The 21,647-nt window shown below is 49.1% G+C and overlaps 1 protein-coding gene across 1 annotated transcript in view; it reads left to right on the forward strand.

The window, feature by feature from the left end:
• The window catches only part of TIAM2 (T-cell lymphoma invasion and metastasis 2), a 117,125-nt gene that overhangs the window by 71,873 nt on the left and 23,605 nt on the right, over window positions 1-21,647 (forward strand). The window contains exon 15 of the mRNA XM_014545039.1: window positions 13,049-13,152. Coding sequence (XP_014400525.1) covers window positions 13,049-13,152 — 104 coding nt within the window. The remainder of the gene's footprint in view (window positions 1-13,048; window positions 13,153-21,647) is intronic.

Consider the following 21,647-nt stretch of genomic DNA (forward strand, 5'->3'; position numbering starts at 1 on the left):
ACGCTGCTCTTCCCGCAGGTCCCCATGCAGCTGCGGTGCCCCATCCTCGCGTCCCTCCCTCCCTCCCTGGGCGGTGCTTCCCCTCGGCCCGGACAGAGCCGCTGACCGCTCCCAGGGTTCCCGGCCAGACTGGTGCTCTGTGGGGTGACTCATCCTCCCCAGAGAGCACGCCGCCCCTCCTGCCGGGCGGAGACTGGCCCCTACTGGTCCGTGGCGATGGGCTTGGGCGGAAACCAGGCAGCCACGGCGACTGCTTCCCCAAACCCTCCGCACACACGGGATGGCTTGCTTTCTTTTTGAAGCGGTTGCATAGCTCGTGAAGGAAGTGAAATACTGGCGAGTGAACATCTCGGAGGGAAGTCTGTCCATTTTGAAGGTTAGGAGAAAGGGAAGTCAGGGAGTGGGTAGATGGGAAGATGAAAGATAAACAGAGAAGTAAGGGCAAGTCTCTCATTTGTGCCTAATACCGCGATTACATGAGAGGCCTGTTGACACCAAGAGGGGGGGTGTGGTGACGAGCAGGCAGTCCGACCTGGGTTCGGGTCCTGGCTTGACCTTTCCAGGTTGTGAGAGTTTGGGGGCAGCCCTCAAGCAAAGAGGTCTGAGCGTGGGAGAGTGCACCCCAGCAGCCTGTCCCCTCCTGGGACAGTTCCTCAGGTGGCCCCTGGAATTGAGCCCCATTTGATGTGAAGCAGCGCTCACTCACACTGGTCTGAACCAGAGCATTTTCTGAACATGTCTGTGCCAAGGCTGTGAGGATTAAATGAGATGATGTGTGTCAAGTTCTCGGTACAGCACAGCTGTTGCGCTTATGTGTTGCTATTCTCTGAATCAGGAGTTATTTGCCCCAAACTTCCAATACTGCCCTCCTGCGTGTGCTCGGGAGGCAGCCACTTGACTTATTAGCTCACATCTTGTTCATTAGGACACACTGTCCCATCGGCATGTTGAGGGCACGGAGGAGCAAAGACCTTCCAGCAGTCACCGGCTTTGCTATGATGCTCTCATGATGCACTGTGAAGAGTGTCTTTGCAATGATACTCCCATGATGCTCTGTGAAGAGTGGCTTTGCAGTGATACTCCCATGATGCTCTGTGAAGAGCGGAACAGACAAGAAATACATAGGGAATTGACGAGAGTTCAATATTAGGTTCCTTTGTTTCCTTGGATATGAATGGCCCTTTGATTCTCGTGGTCCAGGGTTTGAATTTCTGTCTTCGTGATCCACCGTAGAAAGAGAGGAAATGTCCATGTGCTGTCTTTGACTTGAGCGGAAATATCATCAGTAAAGACTTTTTATAGAGAGAATTAATTTTACCACTGGAATTCCCCCAAGAGCCCGGTGTTATTTTTAAGCCAACAAAGCCACCATTGAAGGGATTGGCCGCGCCAGCCCTGTTTATACTGGGTTCCTATTAATGATGTTTTTGTGATTTAAGTAGGAAAATCCCTTCTCTAATATATGCCATCGTTTGAAAAATTCCAGCAGCTTTTAAGAGTTTCATCGGGCATGCAGTTCCTGAACAAAGTCTTTATGTAAGCACTGAACTTGCTGTGGCATTAATGTATTTTCCATCTATCAACAGCTATTAATCCTGCATTGTTAAGGGCGGGGGTTTATTTAACAGGAGACAAACTAGAAAAGGCCTCTATGTTCCTTCTGCCATTTAGACACCATCAACTCAGCAGATGCTTACCAGATGAGGAGGGTAATTGCAGCCTGGGGTTCTTTTTTTAATCCCTCGCCCCACTTTGAATCACTCCCTTTCCAAATTGAGGTATGAGTAGTGTGGAGTCTCCAGCTACCAGAAGCCACTTAGATGCAAATTTGCTCTTTGGCATGAATTGCTGCTGCGAATGTATGTGTCCATTATACACCTTTGCACCAGGGGAAGAATTATAGAGCCGGCTCTGATGTGGCCAACCCCCTTATTTCCTGTTTATGAGAGCGAGGGCATTTTGCCGCCCATCGCCGGGTGTAGGATGACTAACAACACGGAGCCCAGAGAATGCGCTGCTTGAACATAAAGCTGCTCTGACTGGGTCTATCTGGCTGACACCCCAGAGGCCCAGATGTAAAACCATAATTAGAGTTCCTAAAGATGGCTGCTGTATTTAAAAACCTTTTTAAAAATCCGATTGGGAAATACTAGTTTTACCAGAACACAGAGAACTTGGGCCTCAGAATTCTGAGTTTCTTATAGTTTTCACTCTCATCCATGGACATGAGCATGTGGTCTTCTGTTTGCTGTGGAGGGAATGACAGTCCTTGGACCCCAAGTCCCTTAATAAAATTTAGCATTGTTGGGGCATTTGCTTTCCTTTTTCTCATTCTCATTCATTGATTTATTCACTTGATTAATTTAACAGAGCACACAATTGCATATTGTTAAATGTTGCAGGCACATGAAGGGGAAGTAGACATCATTTTCTCGATGTTTATAGTGAGTGGGAACAGTGAAACGCTTGTAAATAATAATTCATGATTTGCAAACAATACTTTCCAATACAAAGAAGAAAAGATCCAGCCTGGAGGTAGCATTCCACTGATTTTCCTGTTGATTTAGAGCAACAGGGGCCAGCAGGGAGCTGTGAGAATCAGAGAGAAGTTTCTGGAAGAGACAAGTCAGAGCCACAGCATTTGACCTGAGCTGCAAGTGCACAGGGGATAGATCGGGACGCCTGTGGCGGGGGCTCGACCTGGGACCCCGGCTGGAAGCAGAGGTCACCTGGCTTGTGTGTGAGGGAAAATGGGAATCAAAATACAGAGGATTGGTGTGGCCGTTTCATGTCCACTGAAGTGTGGCGAGGTGCTCCCAGGAAGAGACTGTGCCCCTGTGTGTCAAGTACTTGTAAAATAAATCCTCAGATAAATGTTTTGGGGGAAAGAAGGAATGACTGCAGGTGCCCTATCAAATCCAAGTGCTCCTCAGCACCGTGAAGCCATATCTGCTAACAGTGTGGTCCTCACAGGTCACCTGTAGGGGTAGCAGGCCCTGGTGGCCTGTGGTAGGGGCAGCTGGTGGCGAGAGACACCCTGTAGCAAAGAAGACGTGGAATGTGGGAGCTGAGGGAGAAGCTGATGAATCAACTTTGCCAGCACTGTGAGGAAAAGCTAGTCCTCTATTATCTCTCCTCCATTAAATGCAAATACATCTTTCAGGTAAAACTTGCCAGAATTTTGCTGGAGAACAACACTGTATGAAATTTCTATTGGATATGCCACTTTTAATAGCCATTCGAGAATGTAGGACAAACATGTCAAACTTGCGGCCTGTGGGCCACATGCCTCGTTTATTTGGCCCGTGTTAGCCTTTGAGTTTGGCATGCTTGGTGTAGGACGACTAGGTCAAATGTAGTCTGCTGTGCGTGCAGAGTGAGCGGGGTCCCTGCGAAGTGGCTGTTCTATGGAGCTGTGACAGCTGTTGGAAAAAGGAAACTTTATAGCCTGTTACCTCAAAGGAAAAAAAGATAGGACTATTTCTGCGGATGCTACGAGTATTTTAATTACCCTTTCAGGTTGTTTTATTCTTTTTTTATTTAATATATTTTATTGATTTTTTGCAGAGAGGAAGGGAGAGGGATAGAGAGTTAGAAACATCGATGAGAGAGAAACATCGATCAGCTGCCTCCTGCACACTCCCCACTGGGGATGTGCCTGCAACCAAGGTACATGCCCTTGACCGGAATCGAACCCAGGACCCTTGAGTCTGCAGGCTGACGCTCTATCCACTGAGCCAAACCGGTTAGGGCATGTTTTATTCTTTTTTAATATTATACCAGAACTCAACAAGTGCTCATCCCTTCACGGTTAGCTGCAATGTGGAATCTGAACCATGATTGGTGGACTTTTCTTGGTTCTGTTGAAATCCATTGGCCTACCTTGCACTTTGAATGGATCTGTTTCTCACGTGTGACTTTGCAACCTGCAAGGGGCAATGATGATTTGGAGTGGAGGGACCACTAGGTCACACAGAGTAGAGATGGGCAGGTTGCCGCTGTGGAAGGGGCACCAGTGGTTGCCAGTGAGGATGAGGCAGCGAAGGAGGTGAGGATGGGCCATGTGGACACCTGGAAGCAAAGCTTTCCAGGCAGAGGGCACTGTGACAAGTGCCCTGAGACAGAGACGTAAGTGGCAAGTTTAAGGCTCAGCAAATGGCCCAGGTGCCTGGAGAGGAACCCTGAGAGGACCGGTGAGGGACGAGTAGGGAGGGCTTTAGGGGTGAAAAGTCAGACGTTTCCTCTGAGGACAAGCAGGACCCTCCCGTGCATTGAGCCCAGCAGTGGCAGGAGCTGACCAGTGTTTTGAAAGCATCGCCGTTGAGAAGAGACTGCAGGAGGCCAGGGGTGGGACAGGCGTTTGCAGCGAGGATCCGGGCGAGAGGCGATGCTGGCTTTGCTCTCGGTGGAGGCAGCGCCTCAGGACTTGCTCAGAGGTCAGTGTGGGTGTGAGGAGACAGGAGGCAAGGACGGCTCCCTGGTTTGGCTGAGCAACCGGAGGATGGAGTTGCCTTCTACAAGGGGAGGCTGTCCGGGGGCAGCTCTGCGGGGGACCAGGCGTTCGTTCTGGAACACCGTGTTAAGCTCCTATCTGTATAATGAATATTCCACCTGCTTCCAAAAGGGTTTTAAAAAGGCTTATGCAAAAATCCATCAAAATTAACAACGTAAAGGGAAAGACAGGGGATCTGAATGACAAATCGCCTGTTCTAAAGATTTCCACTAAGTGTAAGGCCAAAACATGTTTGTTTATAGGAGAAATCAATCATGTTTAAAACACTAGTACAGCAAATCAATTGCTCTCATCTCAGACCTTTCAGTTATGATTTGTGGCATCTTATACATTTGTTTCTGATCCTACAGGGCTCAGCTCTGATTAGGTATTTATAAAGTGTCCATTCCCACATAAAGCCTTTGATCTGTTATCCCTTTTTTGCTTTGGGGCCATTAACGTCTTTCACATGTTATGGGAGAAGATGACAAAGTTCAAATGACCCAATTTTGTTACTTGTCAGTAGCTCTGGGCAAACGTACTAGTATTTGGAAAGAGACATTGGAAATTGTTAGTGAAATTATTTTGTGTCTTCCTCAAGGAGCCCTGACGGCTGCCCCTGGAGGGCGGGTGACACTGGACCACGTGGCACAGTTTACAGAATGCCCTTCCTTCTAAAGTCTCCCAGCAGGCTCCCTCCGGAACCTGGAATTCCCAGGGAAGCACTGGGAAGCGTCTAAACAGAAAGACATGCTATTCTCAACTTCTCTACACTCGCCTTTCCAATCCTGGTTATTGTGGATCTAAATCCAACTCATGCTTCAGTTGACAAATTGGCACATCACACTTCTGAGAAGTTTGGGCATCTTTGCATGGTAGTATTGGCAAAATTACGGTTATTTTATAAAAAAGACTGAGGAAGAAAAGGGGGCTGGCGATGTTGCTAAGAGGCGTAGGTTTCATAATCTTAATACCTATGACCTGTAAATGCCTGGGGTCAGGTGAGCCCCAGCCAGCTCCGTGCGGATGGTCTCTGATCTTCAACAGGTCAACATGTGTTCACTGCGGAGGAGGGGGAAACGATTAAGAGGTGTCAGGTGTGTTTAAAAGATGAGGTGCAAGTAGAAATTTTATAATTTGCTTAGATCTCTGGGAATAGAAGTCTCCACGGAACCTATAAACTCAATTTCCGTACCTCTCCGTTAGGACTGCATTCCAGAAGTAGGGCTGCCTGCATGTCACCTTGGGGTGATCATGAGTTCTTCCTCTTTCAAACTCAAAACCTTTTGTTTGTGTACCGGATACGGAAGTTAAGACTCAGTGCCTGGGAGTATCACTCTGTGTGTTTGTCATAATTGATCTACTAGGTTGAAAATCCCTTGAAAAGCAGGGACTTGAGGAATACAAAGGTGCATAAGACACAGCAGCTGACACAGCTCTTGGCGAATTGCAGGCAAGTCACTCAAATACCAACTGAATGGAGGGAAGGTTGTTAGGCGTCTCTTAACTGGATGTTGAGGTGATGTTCCTGAGAGGGGACTGGGGGGGAAGGGGGTTAAAAGAATCCTTGGAGCTTCCCACATCCCTTCTTTATAACTCTGGCCGCAAGGGAATTGTGCTGGGACTTGCACGCCTGTGGGGACGCTGGGTGGCCCCTGACACTGCTGGGCTGAAACCATAGACCCAGCCCCGGCGTCTGGCTGTGTCCTGGAAGAACATGGAGCCCAGTTCACATCCCTCATCCAGGCTGCTCTGCAGCTTTCATGGCTGATCAGTGGCCATGGCACAGGGTATTGTGGCCGGCAAACCCAAAGGACAACTAAAAAAGAGCAGTAATTTCTGCATCACCAGCGTAGGGCAGCGCTGACGTGAGATGGGTGTTGAGTTCTGTTTGCTGTGTTGTGACGTAATGAACGTCTGTGGATCTGGAGGAAGGCGACCTGGATTCCGGGCCTCATGCTTGACCTTGAACAAGTTCCTCGAACTTCTTTTTCCTTAACTCTTAAAATGAAGGATTGGACAAGACAGTTAAGCATTTTTCCTTTCTCTCAAGTTTAGTTATTTAATATGATTAAAGCAACAATTTGATGGCTGTAGGGATGTGTATTTCTTAAAATAGTCTGTGAAGGGAAAACAGCAATGGAGGGGGCTTTCCGTTTTGTGACAAATCTCCTGACCCCTTTAAATAGAACCAGGTCTTGACTGCCCTGCAGAGAGTTAGTTAAGGCTTCGTAATAATAGCAGGCTGTGTCAAACCTAAAGATCACAGTGAGCCTTAAAACCACGAATTATCCCTACACCACCCTGGTGGGCCGGAGGTGTTATTATCATTTGACTTTCACAGCTGGGTAAACCAAGGCATGTGGACAAGGTCATGGTGACTTTCACAGCTGGGTAAACCAAGGCACATGAAGTTGCTCGTCACTTGGACAAGGTCGTGGTGATTGTAGAGAGGGCAAGAACAGTTGTCTTCTTGTTTTTCCCTTCGCGTAGGGGAACATGTCTGGATTTTAACCACTTTGGTTTTTTTCTTTTAAAAAGTTCAGTATTAACACACTGAGAGTAAAATCCAATGATGATGTTCTCTGCAGTGAAACAGATTCAGGCATAACTAGATCGGTGAAGGCCCAGTCTTATCCGGGTTCCTACTGGGAGCTGGGGTGCTAGCAGAAACCACGGCCTCGTGATCATCTGGGGTTTTCTCCGTTCAGGGAAAGGTCAGGAGTTTAGTAGTAGTTTCACTATCTTTGTTCGAGTGCCTTTTTAATATCATTCACACAGACTTTCATTAACCTTGAGGTAACGTGACCATATATTGTGTGTCATTTGGTCCTTTGGAATCCACTGGTGGTGGAGTTTCACTGTAACTCTCATTTCTCTCCTGTAAAATCTACATTAACATTCTTATCTTTAAAAAAAATACCTGAGGATAATTCACATGCCATTACATTCATTAAAGTGTATAATTCAATGGGTTTTAGTATATTCACAAAGGTGCGAAACCATCACCGCTCTCTAATTCCAGAACATTTCATCACCTCAAAAAGAAACTCGGTACTCAGCAGCGGTCACCCCGAATCCCCCCAGCCCCCGGGCTCTGACAGCCGCTACTCTCCTGTCTGTTCCTGTGGATGCGCCTAATCTGGATATTTCATATGTGGATATGGAACCACACCATATAGTCTTTTGTGTCTGGCTTCTTTTTTTTCTTTTAAGTATATATATTATATATCTAATATATATAAATTATTGATTTCAGAGAGGAAGGGAGAGTGGAGGGAGAGAGAAACATCCATGATGAGAGAATCGTTGATCGGCTGCCTACTGGGGATCCAGTTTGCAACCCAGGCGTGTGCCCTGACCCGGAACCGAACCAGTGACCTTCTGGTTCGTGGGTTGACACTCAGCCACTGAGCTTCACCGGCTGGGATGGCTTCTTTCATTTAGCTTAACGTTTTCTGGGTTCATCAGTGTGGTAGCATGAGCCAGTACCTCATTCCTCCTCATGGCTGAATATTCTATTTGACCTTTTAAAATCCCACAGCACAATGGCACTTCCTGAAAGGGGGTGTTACTCAAGTTTTCTTTCTCCTACAGCATAGAAATCTTGTGTACTTTTTTTTTAGGTTTTTTCTAGGCTTGAATAGAACTCCAACTCCAAGAAGTTTGTAAGGGTTTGGAACTTAAACTTGACTTGATTAACGTTCTCTACGTGTCTGAAATACAGTGGTGTCTGTCACGTGCCCCTGGTTGTAATTAAGTGTGGCGTCTGGGGGGTCCTCCCAGCTGTGGCGGGAATCAGCTCTGGCAGAATCGAAACTTTGGCTGTAGATCCCTTTTACCATTGACCTTGTAGGTTTCATCAGAGACCCCGATGACGCCCTCTTTCTGTGGGCTAAGCACGTGCCTCTGTCACAGGCATAGCCCGGCCAGACAAGGAGAATGGGGGCTCAGCCATCTTCCTGCTCCCCGCTTCTGAGAAGGCCTCTTCCTCCCCAAGGTGGCAGTTAACATGGAGGTGGCCTGCAGCATGTTCCAACCCTGAAATTGCCTGCCATATTCCTGGGCCTCTGCGTATCCTTGCAGACTCTGAGGGTGTTTAGCGCAAGATAATTGAATCAAATCGTGGCAGCCTGCTATTAAGAAACATTTACTATGGTATTTACTTCTCTCTATTTATCATCAGAGATATTGCCTTGTCAAGAACATCATCAATTGGCTGTGACCGCAGGTTCAGTGAACATGGGAGATTTATGAAATTTACATTTTCCTGGCATGGTATTTATGCTATGATGGAATTTAGTTCTCTGCAAGCTTTGACAATGACATTCAAGCTGCCGCCTTGAATTTCTTTGACACAAGAGTAATGTAACAATAAAGAAATGTTGATCCCAGTTATCTTCAGAAATGTAGGTTAACGTTTATGTCAGTAGCACCTAATAATTAGGGTGGTCTCTTTGTGAGTGGTATAGTTTTGGAATTGACTAGCTTTCGCATGTAGTCAACTCAAAGTTATTTTTTTCCCCTCTTGCCGAATAGTCCATCTGTTTCTATTATTTTCTTTAATTGGTTGTATTTTCATTTTGTCTCGCTGACTGGTGAAGAGTAATATTTGCCTGGATGACAGAGCACGGCAAGTGTGATTAATGAAAGACCTCACAAACCACTGCGTTTTTTTAAGTAAAAGCATGAGAAAAATTCAGGGCAATCTGAGTTAATGAAAACTAATTATTGTTATACAAAGTTTGCAAATTTTAATTTAAAAGTCGGGCCATTTTAAGCTCTTCTGTGCCAATGAACTCATTGCTCAATGTGCTCTTGGGGCCATGATAAACTGCCTTGTGAGGGAGGATTTTATAATAGTGGGCGAAGCTTGGAGAACGGAAAAAATCATCATTTTGCACCTACAAAATGCTGAATCCTTACACTGGCGACTTCGGTTTACCAAAATCACAATTGTTGAAATTATTCTTCCTTCATTTTTCTTTTTGCGTTGCTATTATTGCTTTTAGTGAAGGTGTGCATGGAGGTGGATTATATTAAGATGAATTGTACTTCAGGACAATAAAGCATTTATTATCAAAGAGGGGGCTTTGGATCCCACTGGGAATTAGTGTGCTGCGTGCATGCTCTGAAGCACGAACAGCATCGCTTAAACATCATCTCCATCCTCACTGCCCTCTTTTTACTTCAAAGGAATCCTCAGTCCCAAGCTGACGCAGTTTCCCTGACGCTCTGACCACCATCATTCATTCCCCACAAAGAGTCTTATTGGACCGCAGAGGGGAAAACAGATGTTCTTTCGGCTTCTTGTTTTGGGCCTTCTTGAGATTTTAGCTCAGTTCCTCTTATTGTTGCTGTCTGTGAGTCCGCTGGAGCCATTCTGGGACGTTAGTAGGGGTTCCCAACCTTCTTTTCAGGGGACCAGCTGCCTGTGCTCCACAGGTTGGCTCCCTCCTTGTGACCAAGCTGCCTGGTGTCTCCCAGCAGCCACCTGGGTGGTGTCTGGGGCTGGGGAAGAGCTTGCTTCTCCCTGGCTACCTGGTGTGTAGGCGGAGGCAGCCAAAGAGACTGGGATTGAAGGGTCGCATCAGCAGGAGGAGGCAAACATCGGCGCTGCCTACGGAGCGGAGTGAGAGCCCAGGAGTGAGCAGCAGGCAGGAGGCCAGCAGGCACCACCACGTGCCCGAGCCCTCTCCCAGGCCCTCTGTCCAGTGCCACCCTGTCCCAAAGACTCCCCCCTCGTGCACATCCCAGTGGCCCCTCCAGCTGGTGCTCCCGTGCCCATGCCATGGGGTGTGGTGGGAGGGGTGAGTGTGCTCACGGGGCAAGGCTGGCTTTGGAAGAGATGGAGATGTAAACTTTGAATTCACATTATGTGTGGTGTGGGCGAGGCAACCTTAGCTGCAGCATTTCCCAGTGTTTCTATTTTTAAGTTGAAACCCAGGATGTTACTTGAACACAGGTTTTGCCCTTTAATTGTAAAGGAATTGGGGTTGCAGGCTGCCTGGCCGAGAGGGACACGAGTGGGTGCTGTAGTGGCAAAGAGCAGGAAGGCGCTGCACTGTGAGGCGTCTCATACCTGAAGCCTCCTGTTTCCCGGGGCGCTGCAGGGTGAGTAGGAGTGCGGGAGACAGCCACCTTCCTGGGCAGCCGCCTGGCGTGTCGTCACTCTCCAAAATGTGGTTTTTGGTTAAAGGAGAAAGATGTCAGCGCCTGGTTTCACCTGGGCGGGGCCGGGGGTAGGGGGGGGGTGCTCAGTACCCTCTGAGGAGGGAATAAATAATTGAACGAGTTGGTCCACATGGAGGCGCCGAGCTGCTGAGCAGAAGCTCTTGCTGGACCCCAAATCGTTCACTTCCCCAGGAATAAGATGAGAAAGACAAAAGGGCGTATTTTCTGGATATAAATAGATGCCTTGACTTGATTGTACAGTTTTTTCATTATTTACAATCAGGCTGGCTAACGCCTCCCGGAGCCAGCCTGGGCGTCTGTCGTGGAGCGTGACCTTGGGGCGGGTGGGAAGCACGTGCTTATTGTGACCTGCGGATCCAGCGCCCTAACCCGTGTCCCGGGGAACCCGCGCTCCAGAGGCTCCCCCAGGGGAAGCCGGTGTTTGGCTGGGAGGGAGGCTATTTCCCCGCCGGCCCAGCTGGTGCCTGCGATGTGGGGGGAGTGGAGTGGGGGCTGCACACAGGACAGGAGGTCGTGCCTGTCTAAAGCAGCTTGCCACAAGAGCATTCCCCGGTTACCGGCCCCCCGGTTCTTAAAGACACTTGCTGTTCTCCCAGAACTTACTTTGTTCTCATTTCTCCCCCGGAAAGAGTGCTGAGGACACACTCCTCCTCGCGGGGTAGAGGTCCCGGTGAACTCAGAGGCTCCGGGAACGGATCCACAGCCCTGGGCACCTCAGGCTCAGCTTCTCCTGAGCTTGGCCGTCAGTGCATTGCTGGCGGGTTGGGAAAGGAGTCAGTCACCATGGAGACGGGTTTTGCCCAGATGCCCTCAGCCTCTGTGGCAGTGGGTGGTGGAACCACCTAGCGCTGCCGCCTCCTCTCGGGTCCCAGAGCCTCCAGCCTCACGGGGAGGTGGTTCCCGCGATGCATCCTGTCAAGCTGAGCCTCAGAGAGGACCCCCGGGGGAGCCCCAGTGTTTCCCAGGGAAGCCCTTCTTCCTGGGTGGGCCGGGTTTTGACAGGAAGGGCATCAGATGTCTGTTACCTGGTAAACATCCTGCCTTTGTCAGAGGTAAAAAGGGGGTTTTCAGCACTTAGGTTCCAAAGACTCAGAATTCACAGGGCACCTGCTTCCTACATCACCATGTTATTTCCCCAGCATCATCTAGTTTGTGCAGGCTCCCAGCTCCTTCTGTCCGAGGCATTGGTGAGACCTTCAGGTCTCCGTAGTCTTTGTATGGCCACCTCTATGACATGTGGCAGGTGCTGTAGAAATCCCCACAAGTCAGGGCACCCGTGTGCGGCCTGCTTCCTGTACCTGGTATTGGAAATGCTGGAGCTTTTTGCTTACAAGGCGCAGGCAGCAGCAGTGCAGATTCGATTCTGCCGCTTGGTCGTGTGCTCTGCGTGTGTGGACCATCTCTCTATCCGTGAGTTCCATCAACCTCCTCGGGCTCCCACAGCTTCTAAAGTTCTCCCGCGGGCCATTGTCCCTGCCCTCACCAGGATGAAGAGTTTGCCAATGTCTGTCCCTGGCTTTTCAGCCTCGATCAACTTGGACAGGCATGAGATTGATCACTTCCTGTTGTGGCTGACTGGGATCCAAAACCACCTGGCGTCACCTACTTGAGGGGACAGTCTCCCAAATACCAGAGTTAGAATGGAAATCTGTGTTATATTTGAGAGAGGCATGCCTTTCCGTCTTTCTTGAATGTGTCATTTTGAGAACCACTGGGGAGAACTGTTGAGGTGGCATGTATGTAACGGTAGAGTTGTAGGTTGGAAAAACACATGCTCTCTACTTAACCTTTTATACTGTGTCTTAATCCTTCCCCTGGAAGTTAACAAAGTTTCCTCTTCCTCTTGGGACTTTCAATTTAGGATGAAATTGTGTTGATGCCAGAAAAAGAAGAATTATACTTGCAAATGAGCAAGTTGTGGGTTGTAATAAGAATCTATGATATTGCATCCTTGGTGTTCCAAGACATCCCTGGTGATTTGCCCTCAGCCAGAAATAGGCAAGTGCCAACAGTGGTCACTGCTTTTGATTTTTGGTCCAAATAAATTACATAGGATCAGAGTTTAGTGAAGTACAGTTTGCACACAAATGATGAGAGTGACAAGGTGTTTAAGCCATAGTTTGGGTTGGTCATTGATCTCCTTTGACCAAAACAGACAAATGTTGCTTCTTCAGTTAGTGCTGTTTCAGACCAGCTATGTGTGAATTGTGACTTCAGTGTCATAAGGAGCGCTGTGGTCTGCCTTCTAGGTTGTTTAGTTATTTTTTCTTTCCTTCTTTCGCTATCTGAGCCTTTAGGCCAGTCATGGCTATTCCGTGCGGGTGGCCAAACTCACAGATGTGTTTTGTCACTTTCCGACAGATTTCAGCAATGTCCCCGACATCACCACTGGCCTGAAGAGGAGTCAGACGGATGGCACACTGGACCAGGCTTCCCACAGGGAGAAGATGGAACAGACGTTCAGGGTAAGACGCTGTCCCAAATCTCACACAAGGACCCCGAGGTGGGAAAAGAAGATGGAGTTACCCCATCCTTAGGTCCAGCAGTTGTTACAAACATTATTCTTAAAGAAAATAGTTCCCATATATATTTGAAATGAAGTACTGACAGGAAGCATTGCCTGCAGCCAGACCTACCTTCAAGCTTCCGGGAGGGTCCCACAGAGCCCCAACATGGCCATCGCCACATGAGGGCAGTTTTGACAGGAAACACAAGCTTGGGTGTTCTGAAAGTCATGTTAAATTACTATTCTGTTCTTTCCTACCTTTTTTTTTTCGGGGGGCAGGGTGGGGGCGGCAAAGATTAATTATGTTTTGAATGTTGTCATTTTGTTGTGGTAAAATATATGACATAAAATGAACCGCGTCCAGCATGGTCAGTGGTGAACCTGAGGGTGGGCGGTAAAGGATTAAAGAAAACAGACAAGAGAATATAGCTGGGGCCAGGTGGGACACTGTTCTTAGATGGAGTGACAGGGACACAGCCTGCAAGCTGAGTCTTTATTTTATAGTCAGATCCCATGAGGCAAAGCAAGGGCATGGTCAAGATGTTTACAATGTTCTCTCGAGTTTCGAATCTACTCAATTACATCCACCTGAGAACTCTATCAAGCTTGGTTTTGATAGCACTTACTGTACCTCCCGCAGCCTATATCACTCAGCCACCTGGGACCACAGGCTCGGACCATAAGGTCAAGCTTACAACCATAGCCTTTGGCTATAATTGTGCTGGGAGGGCTCTGCCCTCCAAGCTGGGACCTGCACGTGGCTTTGCCACTAGAGGACCATGCCCTCTCATTAGTCTGAGGCTTGAACCAGTCCAAACGCTGTAGCCGCTCTCCACAGTAAAATTTGCCATCTTAACAATTTGTAAGTGTTCACTACAGCGGTGTTAGTAAATTCACAATATTGTGCAAGTGTTACCATTTCCATAACTTGTTCATCATGACAAACAAACTTTTTACCCGTTAGATAATGCCTCCGCATTCAACCCAGCCCCCCAGCCCCTGGGAACCTCTGAATCCTTTTTGTCCCATTTGCCTATTCTAGGTGCCTCATTTTTGAGTAATCATACGATATTTGTCCTTTTGTTTTGGGATTATTTCCCTTAGCATAATGCTTTCAAGTTTCATCCATGTTGTAGTGTCAGAACTTCCCTCCTTTTTATGGCTGAACAATATTCCACTGTATGACTATACCACATTTGTTTATCCATTCACCTGTTGGTGGGCATCCGGGTTGTTTCCACCATTTGGCTATTGTGAGTAATGCTTTGATTAACATTGGCATACAAATACCTGTTTGAATTTGTGTATTCAGTTCTTCTGGGTATGCTTCTAGGAGCGGAATTGCAGGTCATATGGTAATTCCATCTCCAGCCTTTTCAGGATTAGCCCCACAGTTTCCCCCAGTGCCACACCACTTTCCATTCCCACCAGCAAAGTCCCAGCATCTAGGTTCTCTGCACCCACATTTGTTATAGTCCATGCTTTTCCTACATTTTTAACTGTTCTTAGCTGTCCTTTCAGAAATGGTCTGATTGACACGGTCACTTTTAATGCATAGTCTAGTTTTAACTGAATTTGAAATTATACCTGCATTATATTCCTTGCTTTTGTCTTAAATGCAAAATAAGAATGGCGGGAATATAAGCAATGGCCGCTATTTAAATAAAACTTCTAGTAGGACCACAACCCAGCTGGGTTTAGACTTGCACTACCAGGAGCCCGTCCCTGGGTGAGTGGCCATGTGGCACACTCTGGTGACTGGTGACAGTCACTGTAAGAAGGTGGGCCAGGTTAGAGCCCGGCAGCCTCTGCCCTGCCCAGCCAGTTCCTTTCTCTTCACCTGTACGCATCCCCCATTTCCTTGTTGGCCTCCAAACCCCCCCTCTCTTCCCAATTCCTCATACAAAGCAAATACCAGCCGCCTTTCCTGGTCTGGTCATGCCCCCAGGACGCAGTCTCTCTTGCTAAGCTGAAATCATCAGCATTTTTAGTCTTACTACTCTGTTCTATCTCTGGTGAGTTATTTACTTTCTTTTCTGTTTTGAGATAATAGACACTAGAGCATCAAACAGATGTGTTCTGATTGCTTTGTCTTAAATATTTTATAAAAAGCAAATATTACTGAAACACTCAGAAGCTGGTCTGTCTCTTTAAGGCAGTGGTTCTCAACCTGTGGGTCGCGACCCCTTTGGCGGTCGAACGACCCTTTCACAGGGGTCGCCTAAGACCATCCTGCATATCAGATATTTACATTACGATTCATAACAGTAGCAACATTACAGTTATGAAGTAGCAACGAAAATAATTTTATGGTTGGGTCACAACATGAGGAACTGTATTTAAAGGGCCAGAAGGTTGAGAACCACTGCTTTAAGGTCAGTGTGCCTGTGGGCCCGCCCAATGGGGCAGCCCGGGGAAATCACATAACACTGTAGGGACAATGACCTCCTCTCTGTTTTAATCGGTGCAAGTTATACATTAAAATTCTTAAGAAAAATATTAAATTCTCTCCAGATTTTATTTGAAGATTCAATAAAATAAACATGCAAATTACCATGTTAAGGCCGTTTCCAGCTCTTCATGTTCTTGGTTCCTTAGGAAAAAAGAGTGAGTGGTCACCCTAAGTAGCAAGTATGATGGATAATAGGAAAAAGACCATTTTGAATGGAATTGAATTCTCTGATACTATTATTATTATTATTATTATTATTATTAGCATGCTATAATGTCAGGTTATATCTGAAAGCAGTCCTTTTCTGTTTCCCAAATGGTGATTTGGGAGTTTTGTCCTGCGTGCCCGGTGTGTGCCGGGCATGGGTCTTTCTGGGTCGCCCTGGCGCTGCCTCGTGATGGTCTCAGGATGCCCACAGGAGGTGGTCACCCCGCAGGAAGACCTGCCTCTGTGTCCCCGGCTTCCCGCTCTGGCCCTTCAGACCTACTCAGGGGGCATGACCTTCTTTTCAGATTAGGCCCTGCTTGGACCCGGGCTGTTTGGGGTATTTTGCTCACAGAAAACTAGACTCGAGAATAAGGAAGCATTTCCCTTGAAAATCACAGGCAGCCTGGCCGGATGGGTACAGCTGGGAGCGGGCTTTTGACAGCCCCACAATGTCGGCAAATGGTTCTTAATTGATCGCCTGCTCTCTCTCCGAGGGCACCCATTACTGTCACGGCTCTTTGTGCTCCCTGTCAGCCTCTCCTGTGTGGGGGAGGTGGTTTTCTCCCAGTGTTGTTAGCAATTAGCTCGCACTACTGTTTGGAGTCTGAAAGGAATAAACAATTTCTTTTGCGGCGAGGGGGTTGAGGGAGTTTCTGGTTCGTTTCTGAAAACTTGGGGCGTGTGCAGCAGTCCCCACAGAAACGCTGTTCTCTGCTCTCCGAGCTGGCTGCCGAGATGTGGCCCTGGCCTCTGTCCCCTCCACCTGTGCCCTCACCTGGAGCCCTCCCGAAGCCGGTAGGCTCCCGGCATTAGGGGGGGACCCGGAGGCGGGGGCGCACCTCCCACAGCCCTGGCGCTGCCTGCGAGGAAGAGCGTGGTGGCGCTAGGACGTCCTTGCGACTGTGACTTGGAAGCACATTTGGGTTTTTTTTTCATTGCCTGGGGATGAGAGTGAGCGAGGACTGGTGGAGAATGCGTGTCTTACTCACTTCCCAGCAGCCGCCTGGAGAGGTAACCGTTTCTCCCGAGGGAGCAGGTGTCTGAACTCTCCCTGCTGGTGCCCAGCGGGTAAGTGAACGAGGGTGCGTGCGGACCCCGGGGGGCGTGCTTGCATGGTGTTCTTTTCTGCGTCTGGAAAGTTGATTCACTCTGCAATGTCTGAAGGCTGCTATGCAGCTGAGAAGGTGAGCCTTTCTTTCCAGAGGGGTGTCTGGCAGTGGCCCGTAGGCTCTGTAAATACCTAAGGAGGAGAGAGTTTCTTTGGCTACTGGTTACTCTGTGGGGCCGTCACCTTTTCTTTCCTCCTTCCAAGGAGGCACAGCTCTTTCAATTGATCTCAGAAATCTCTCTGTCCGCTTACAATATGAAGATAGCAGGAAATCCCGGGACATGTCCAATACTGACTCTGTAGAATGCGTTGGACAGGAGAGAGGAGTCATCTGGGGGCTGGAAACGATTTTAGGCTTTTTGTGAAATTTCCTGGGAGCGCAGCGCACAGTCGCATTGGGCTGGATGCTGTGGAAGAAAAGCCACAAACCTGAGCCGTTTTCCACAAGGTCAGCAGCCTTTCCACTGAGCTACGCCCGATGAAATATTCTTCGGCTTTTTAGAGGGATTTTATGTAAGCACCTCGTGTGGCGCTGGCAGTGATTATTTTCGTAGTTTGTGGGCGGGTGTTGATGGAACAGAGAGCATCGGAAGCCGGAGATGCTCCGCGTGAGCACTGCGTGTTGTGCTCTTGAAGATGCATTTTGTCCCGATGACTTTTCCAAGGTAGAATAAAGGGACCTGCCCTCATGGTTATGCTTTAGTGCAAAGCACAAGCACCACTTGCATTTAAGAGTTAATGCCTGCTCACCCCCTTAGCTGAACCTTTGGCGTGTTTCTGTTTCACGTGAGTGGCTTTTAAGAGCTCACATAGCTAAGAAGCTAAAGAGAAAGAAAAAGATTCTTGGGCATTGTTCCCTGCAGCATTCTGGAGCTATACACCTGTCTTACCTTTCTCTGAGTCTCCTGCATTATTTCAAGCTCTGTTCGGCTGTAAGATGTTTTTGTTAAGATATAATTTACTTGTAAGTATTGGCCTTTCTACATGGCTGCTACACTAAACATGGCATCTTTAAACGCACGTTCTCTGACACAATCCCCAGGTGAACGAACCGGGAGAGCACCCTCAGAGCAAACCCATTGTCCCTGGAAAACGACCTGGGGTCTGACACCCTCCGGCCGTGAGAACCGTTTCCTCAGGTTGAGTTGCAGGCAGCCTTTGCCTGTAGGCACGGGTGTCATGGAAAGAACTCTTGACCTGCTGGTTGGAAACCTGAATCCATGTCCTGGTCCACCAGGTGTTCCCCTGTGTGACTTGGGACAAGGTCCCCAACTCCTCTAAGCTTCTGCATCCTCAGCGATAAGTAAAAATAGAAATGCCACCAGCCCCGTGTTGGTCAGAGGATCGGGTATGACTAGAAGCACAAAAATAAGGGCTTATGAGGCTAAAAGTCCCCCTTTCCCCATGTGCCTCACATAGACATGCGTCTGAACGCTTTCCCCTCTGCACATCGGGGCCTGCCTCCACCCTCTCAGCTGCCTGCTAGTCTTGTTATTGTTAATCCTCACCTGACTATATTTTAACATTGATTTTTAAAGAGAGTGGAAGGGAGGGGGAGAGACAGAGAAACATCGGTTGGGCACACGCCCCAACTGGGGCCAGGGATCTAGCCTGCAACTGAGGTACGTGCCCTTGACTGGAATCAAACCCGGGACCCTTCAGTCCACAGGCCGACGCTCTAGCCACTGAGCCAAACCGGCCAGGGCACCTCCTAATCTTCTTGAGGTTAGTGTCAGTGGGCAGACCCTGCTGAGCTGTCCCGAGAGATGAAAACGACTGGAAACCAAGGGCCTTGGCCATTGAGTCCTCTTAGCTCGGTGTGGTCTGCACGAAGACAAAGCCTGCCCGCCTTCTAGCGTGGGTTCCCAGCCGTGCACTGTGAATGGCTGACCTCGTGCAGGGCTGCTTCCAGGGACTGAGTGAAGCTAGTGTGCGTTAGGTGTGCGTTCCCCTGTGGCAGGAGAGGGCTGGGGAGGCTGAGGTGCTGGGGCGGCTGAGACTCGTTGCGGGTCTTGCAGACTTCCTGCCTTTGGGCCTCGGCAGGCGCCAAGGACGCAGGCTGGATCCCAGCTGAGCTGCTGCCCACCAGCTCCCGGGTGCCTTGTTCTCCTTTTCTGGCCCCGCGGTTCCCTTTGGAGGGACCGGGTGCAGGGCTGGGACGCGGTCAGTGCCCGGCTTAGTTTGCATTGGTGTCTGAAAGGCCATCTGATCTTTGTGGTCAGTGGATTTGTTCTTAATTTCCCATTTTCTGAGCTTCGGGGTGCTAGTCCTGCTCTTCCTGGTCTGTCCTGGATCCTCAGGGCTGACGTGTGAAAGATGCCAGCTCTGCTGGGTGTGGCCGGAGGGGACATCGCTACAGTGGGGCACACAGAGTCCTGTCTCTCTCTGTTGCTAAGGACCACTGACTAGCAGGTGGAATGAGAAATGACTAGAAGCACAAATATAAGGGCTTATGAGGCTAAAAGTCGCCCCTTCCCCATGTGCCTCACGTAGACACACGTGTTTGGACGCTTTCCCCTCTGCTCACCGGGGCCTGCCTCTACCCCCAGTGCCAGTGAGAACCAGAAGGAAGGAGAGAAAACCAGCTCCCAGTGCAGGTGTGGGGAGCCCCAACTGTGAGCCCAGCAGTGAGCTTGGGGTAAATCCAGAGTTGAGCGCCCTGCGCCGTGGCCGCGTGGCCAGCAGTGTGGGAAGGGAGAGCGCTCTGTGTCCGGGGGAAGGAGGATGGACAGCAGGAGGGACTCTTAGGGGATCTTGCTGGTGGTGACCTCTCCCCACTTCCTCTCAACCGTGGCTGCAGGGCAGGGTCCTCGGGGTTTAGGTTAGGCCAGGTGTGTCCCTGGACAGAGCAAACTGACCAGTGGGAGGGGCTGTGGCCACTGGCAGCGCGTGGGCTGACTGGGCCCACACACAGACACTGGTGAGGGCTCAGGCGCCGGGACTGCTGGTAGACCCAGCCCGGCTGGGGCGCGGGGACCACAGGAGGCTGTAATGTTACGCAGATGGTGGCGCAGGCTTGCATGTTCTGTGCTAATATCAAATACACGTGTGTTTAGGCAGTGGCAGCATGGAACCTGGGGACTGGTGTGGAAGGCGGGCTGCAGGGTCTCTGCTGTGGAGGCCGGGGCAGCCACACCCCTCCCCGTCCTCTTCCCCCAACTGTGGAGTGGGGACGGTCCCCCTGACTCACAGTGAAGCGGGAAGGATTCGGTCACTGAGTCCCTTTCTCCCTTTTCTCCTGGGTAACTGGCTTTCCCGTTCACCGTGCTGGTGCCCTTCTAGCTCTTTCTTCCCTCCTTCCTTTTCCACCTCCCCCTTCCTTCCTGCCTTCCTCTGGCCCCGGCTTCTCACTCTCCTCCACACTTTCCCTTTTCATCCTGTTCTTCTGGGGAAAAAAGTAGTTATCGAGAGTCATCTTCGGAATCCCAGCAGGAAGAAGAAAGAAGGAAGTCATGTGGAGGCGGAACCGCCCGGCTGGGCTGGGGATCAGGCTGGGGGGGGGGTTGGCTATTAATGCTTTACTAATATGTGTTTTTTCTTTAACGTGCTAAGAGACATGGAGGAGTGTTAAATAAATAGCACCCCCCCTCCCCCATTAAGTGGGAAATAAATATTAGGTTGAGACCAGAAGGGACAGTATTAATGATGGTGGTTGGACATCCCTGGATTGTTGAGCACCAATCACAACATTGGTATTTTATTTTATTTTTTTTAATATATTTTATTGATTTTTTACAGAGAGGAAGGGAGAGAGATAGAGAGTTAGAAACATCGATGAGAGAGAAACATCGATCAGCTGCCTCCCGCACATCTCCCACTGTATTTTCTGTAATTAGTAAAAAAAAAAAAAAGTGATTTGGGAGGGGGTGGGACATGAATTTAAATTTTTACTGCAAAGAAAATGTTATAGAGCTCCTTTAGGTCAAATAGACAGCTGTCGGGCGGCCAGGGGCTGGCTTAGACCTCAGTCCAGGGCCCCCACCTGGCCACCGCCCATCAGTGAACGCTGCCCCTTGTGGCTGCTCACTGCTCTCTGTTTGTCTAGAAGGAACAGCAGGCACAGTCACATTCTGGTTGTGGTTGGCCACTGTTGGGCGCCATGTATCTTTTATCTTATCTTTACTATTTTACCAAGACCGGGAGTTGGTGCAGCTCGTGTTCCGCTGCTTGTTCATTCATTTTCACTCAGCCGATCTGACGAAGGCACACTCCGGGCTCGCCCTGGCCACGCGGCTGACACTGTCTGTGAGGCCTTCACGTGTTTTGTGCACTCAGAGACTGTCGTCAGAGGGAAACTGGGTACATGAAGGTATATTCAAGTCTCAGTGTTTTGTGTTTTATGCCTTTCATTACTCAGAGCGGAGTCTTACTTCTTAAAAAATACATTTTTTAAAAATTGATTTCAGAGAGGAAGGGAGAGGAGGAGAGAGAGAAACATCGATGATGAGAGAATCATTGATCGGCTGCCTCCTGCACGCCCCTCACTGGGGATGGAGCCCGCAACCCGGGCCTGTGCCCTGACTGGGAATTGAACCCTGACCTCCTGGTTCATAGGTCAACGCTCAACCACTGAGCCACCCCGGCCGGGCCAGAATCTCACTTTTTAATACGGTCCCAGCCCCACAGTGTGGCTGTGCTTTGACTAAAAAAAAAAGTTGTGGAGCATTGTTCTGCGTCATATTGCAAT

Source organism: Myotis brandtii, unplaced genomic scaffold, assembly GCF_000412655.1.
Source record: "Myotis brandtii unplaced genomic scaffold, ASM41265v1 scaffold395, whole genome shotgun sequence".
Classification (NCBI taxonomy): Eukaryota; Metazoa; Chordata; class Mammalia; order Chiroptera; family Vespertilionidae; genus Myotis; species Myotis brandtii.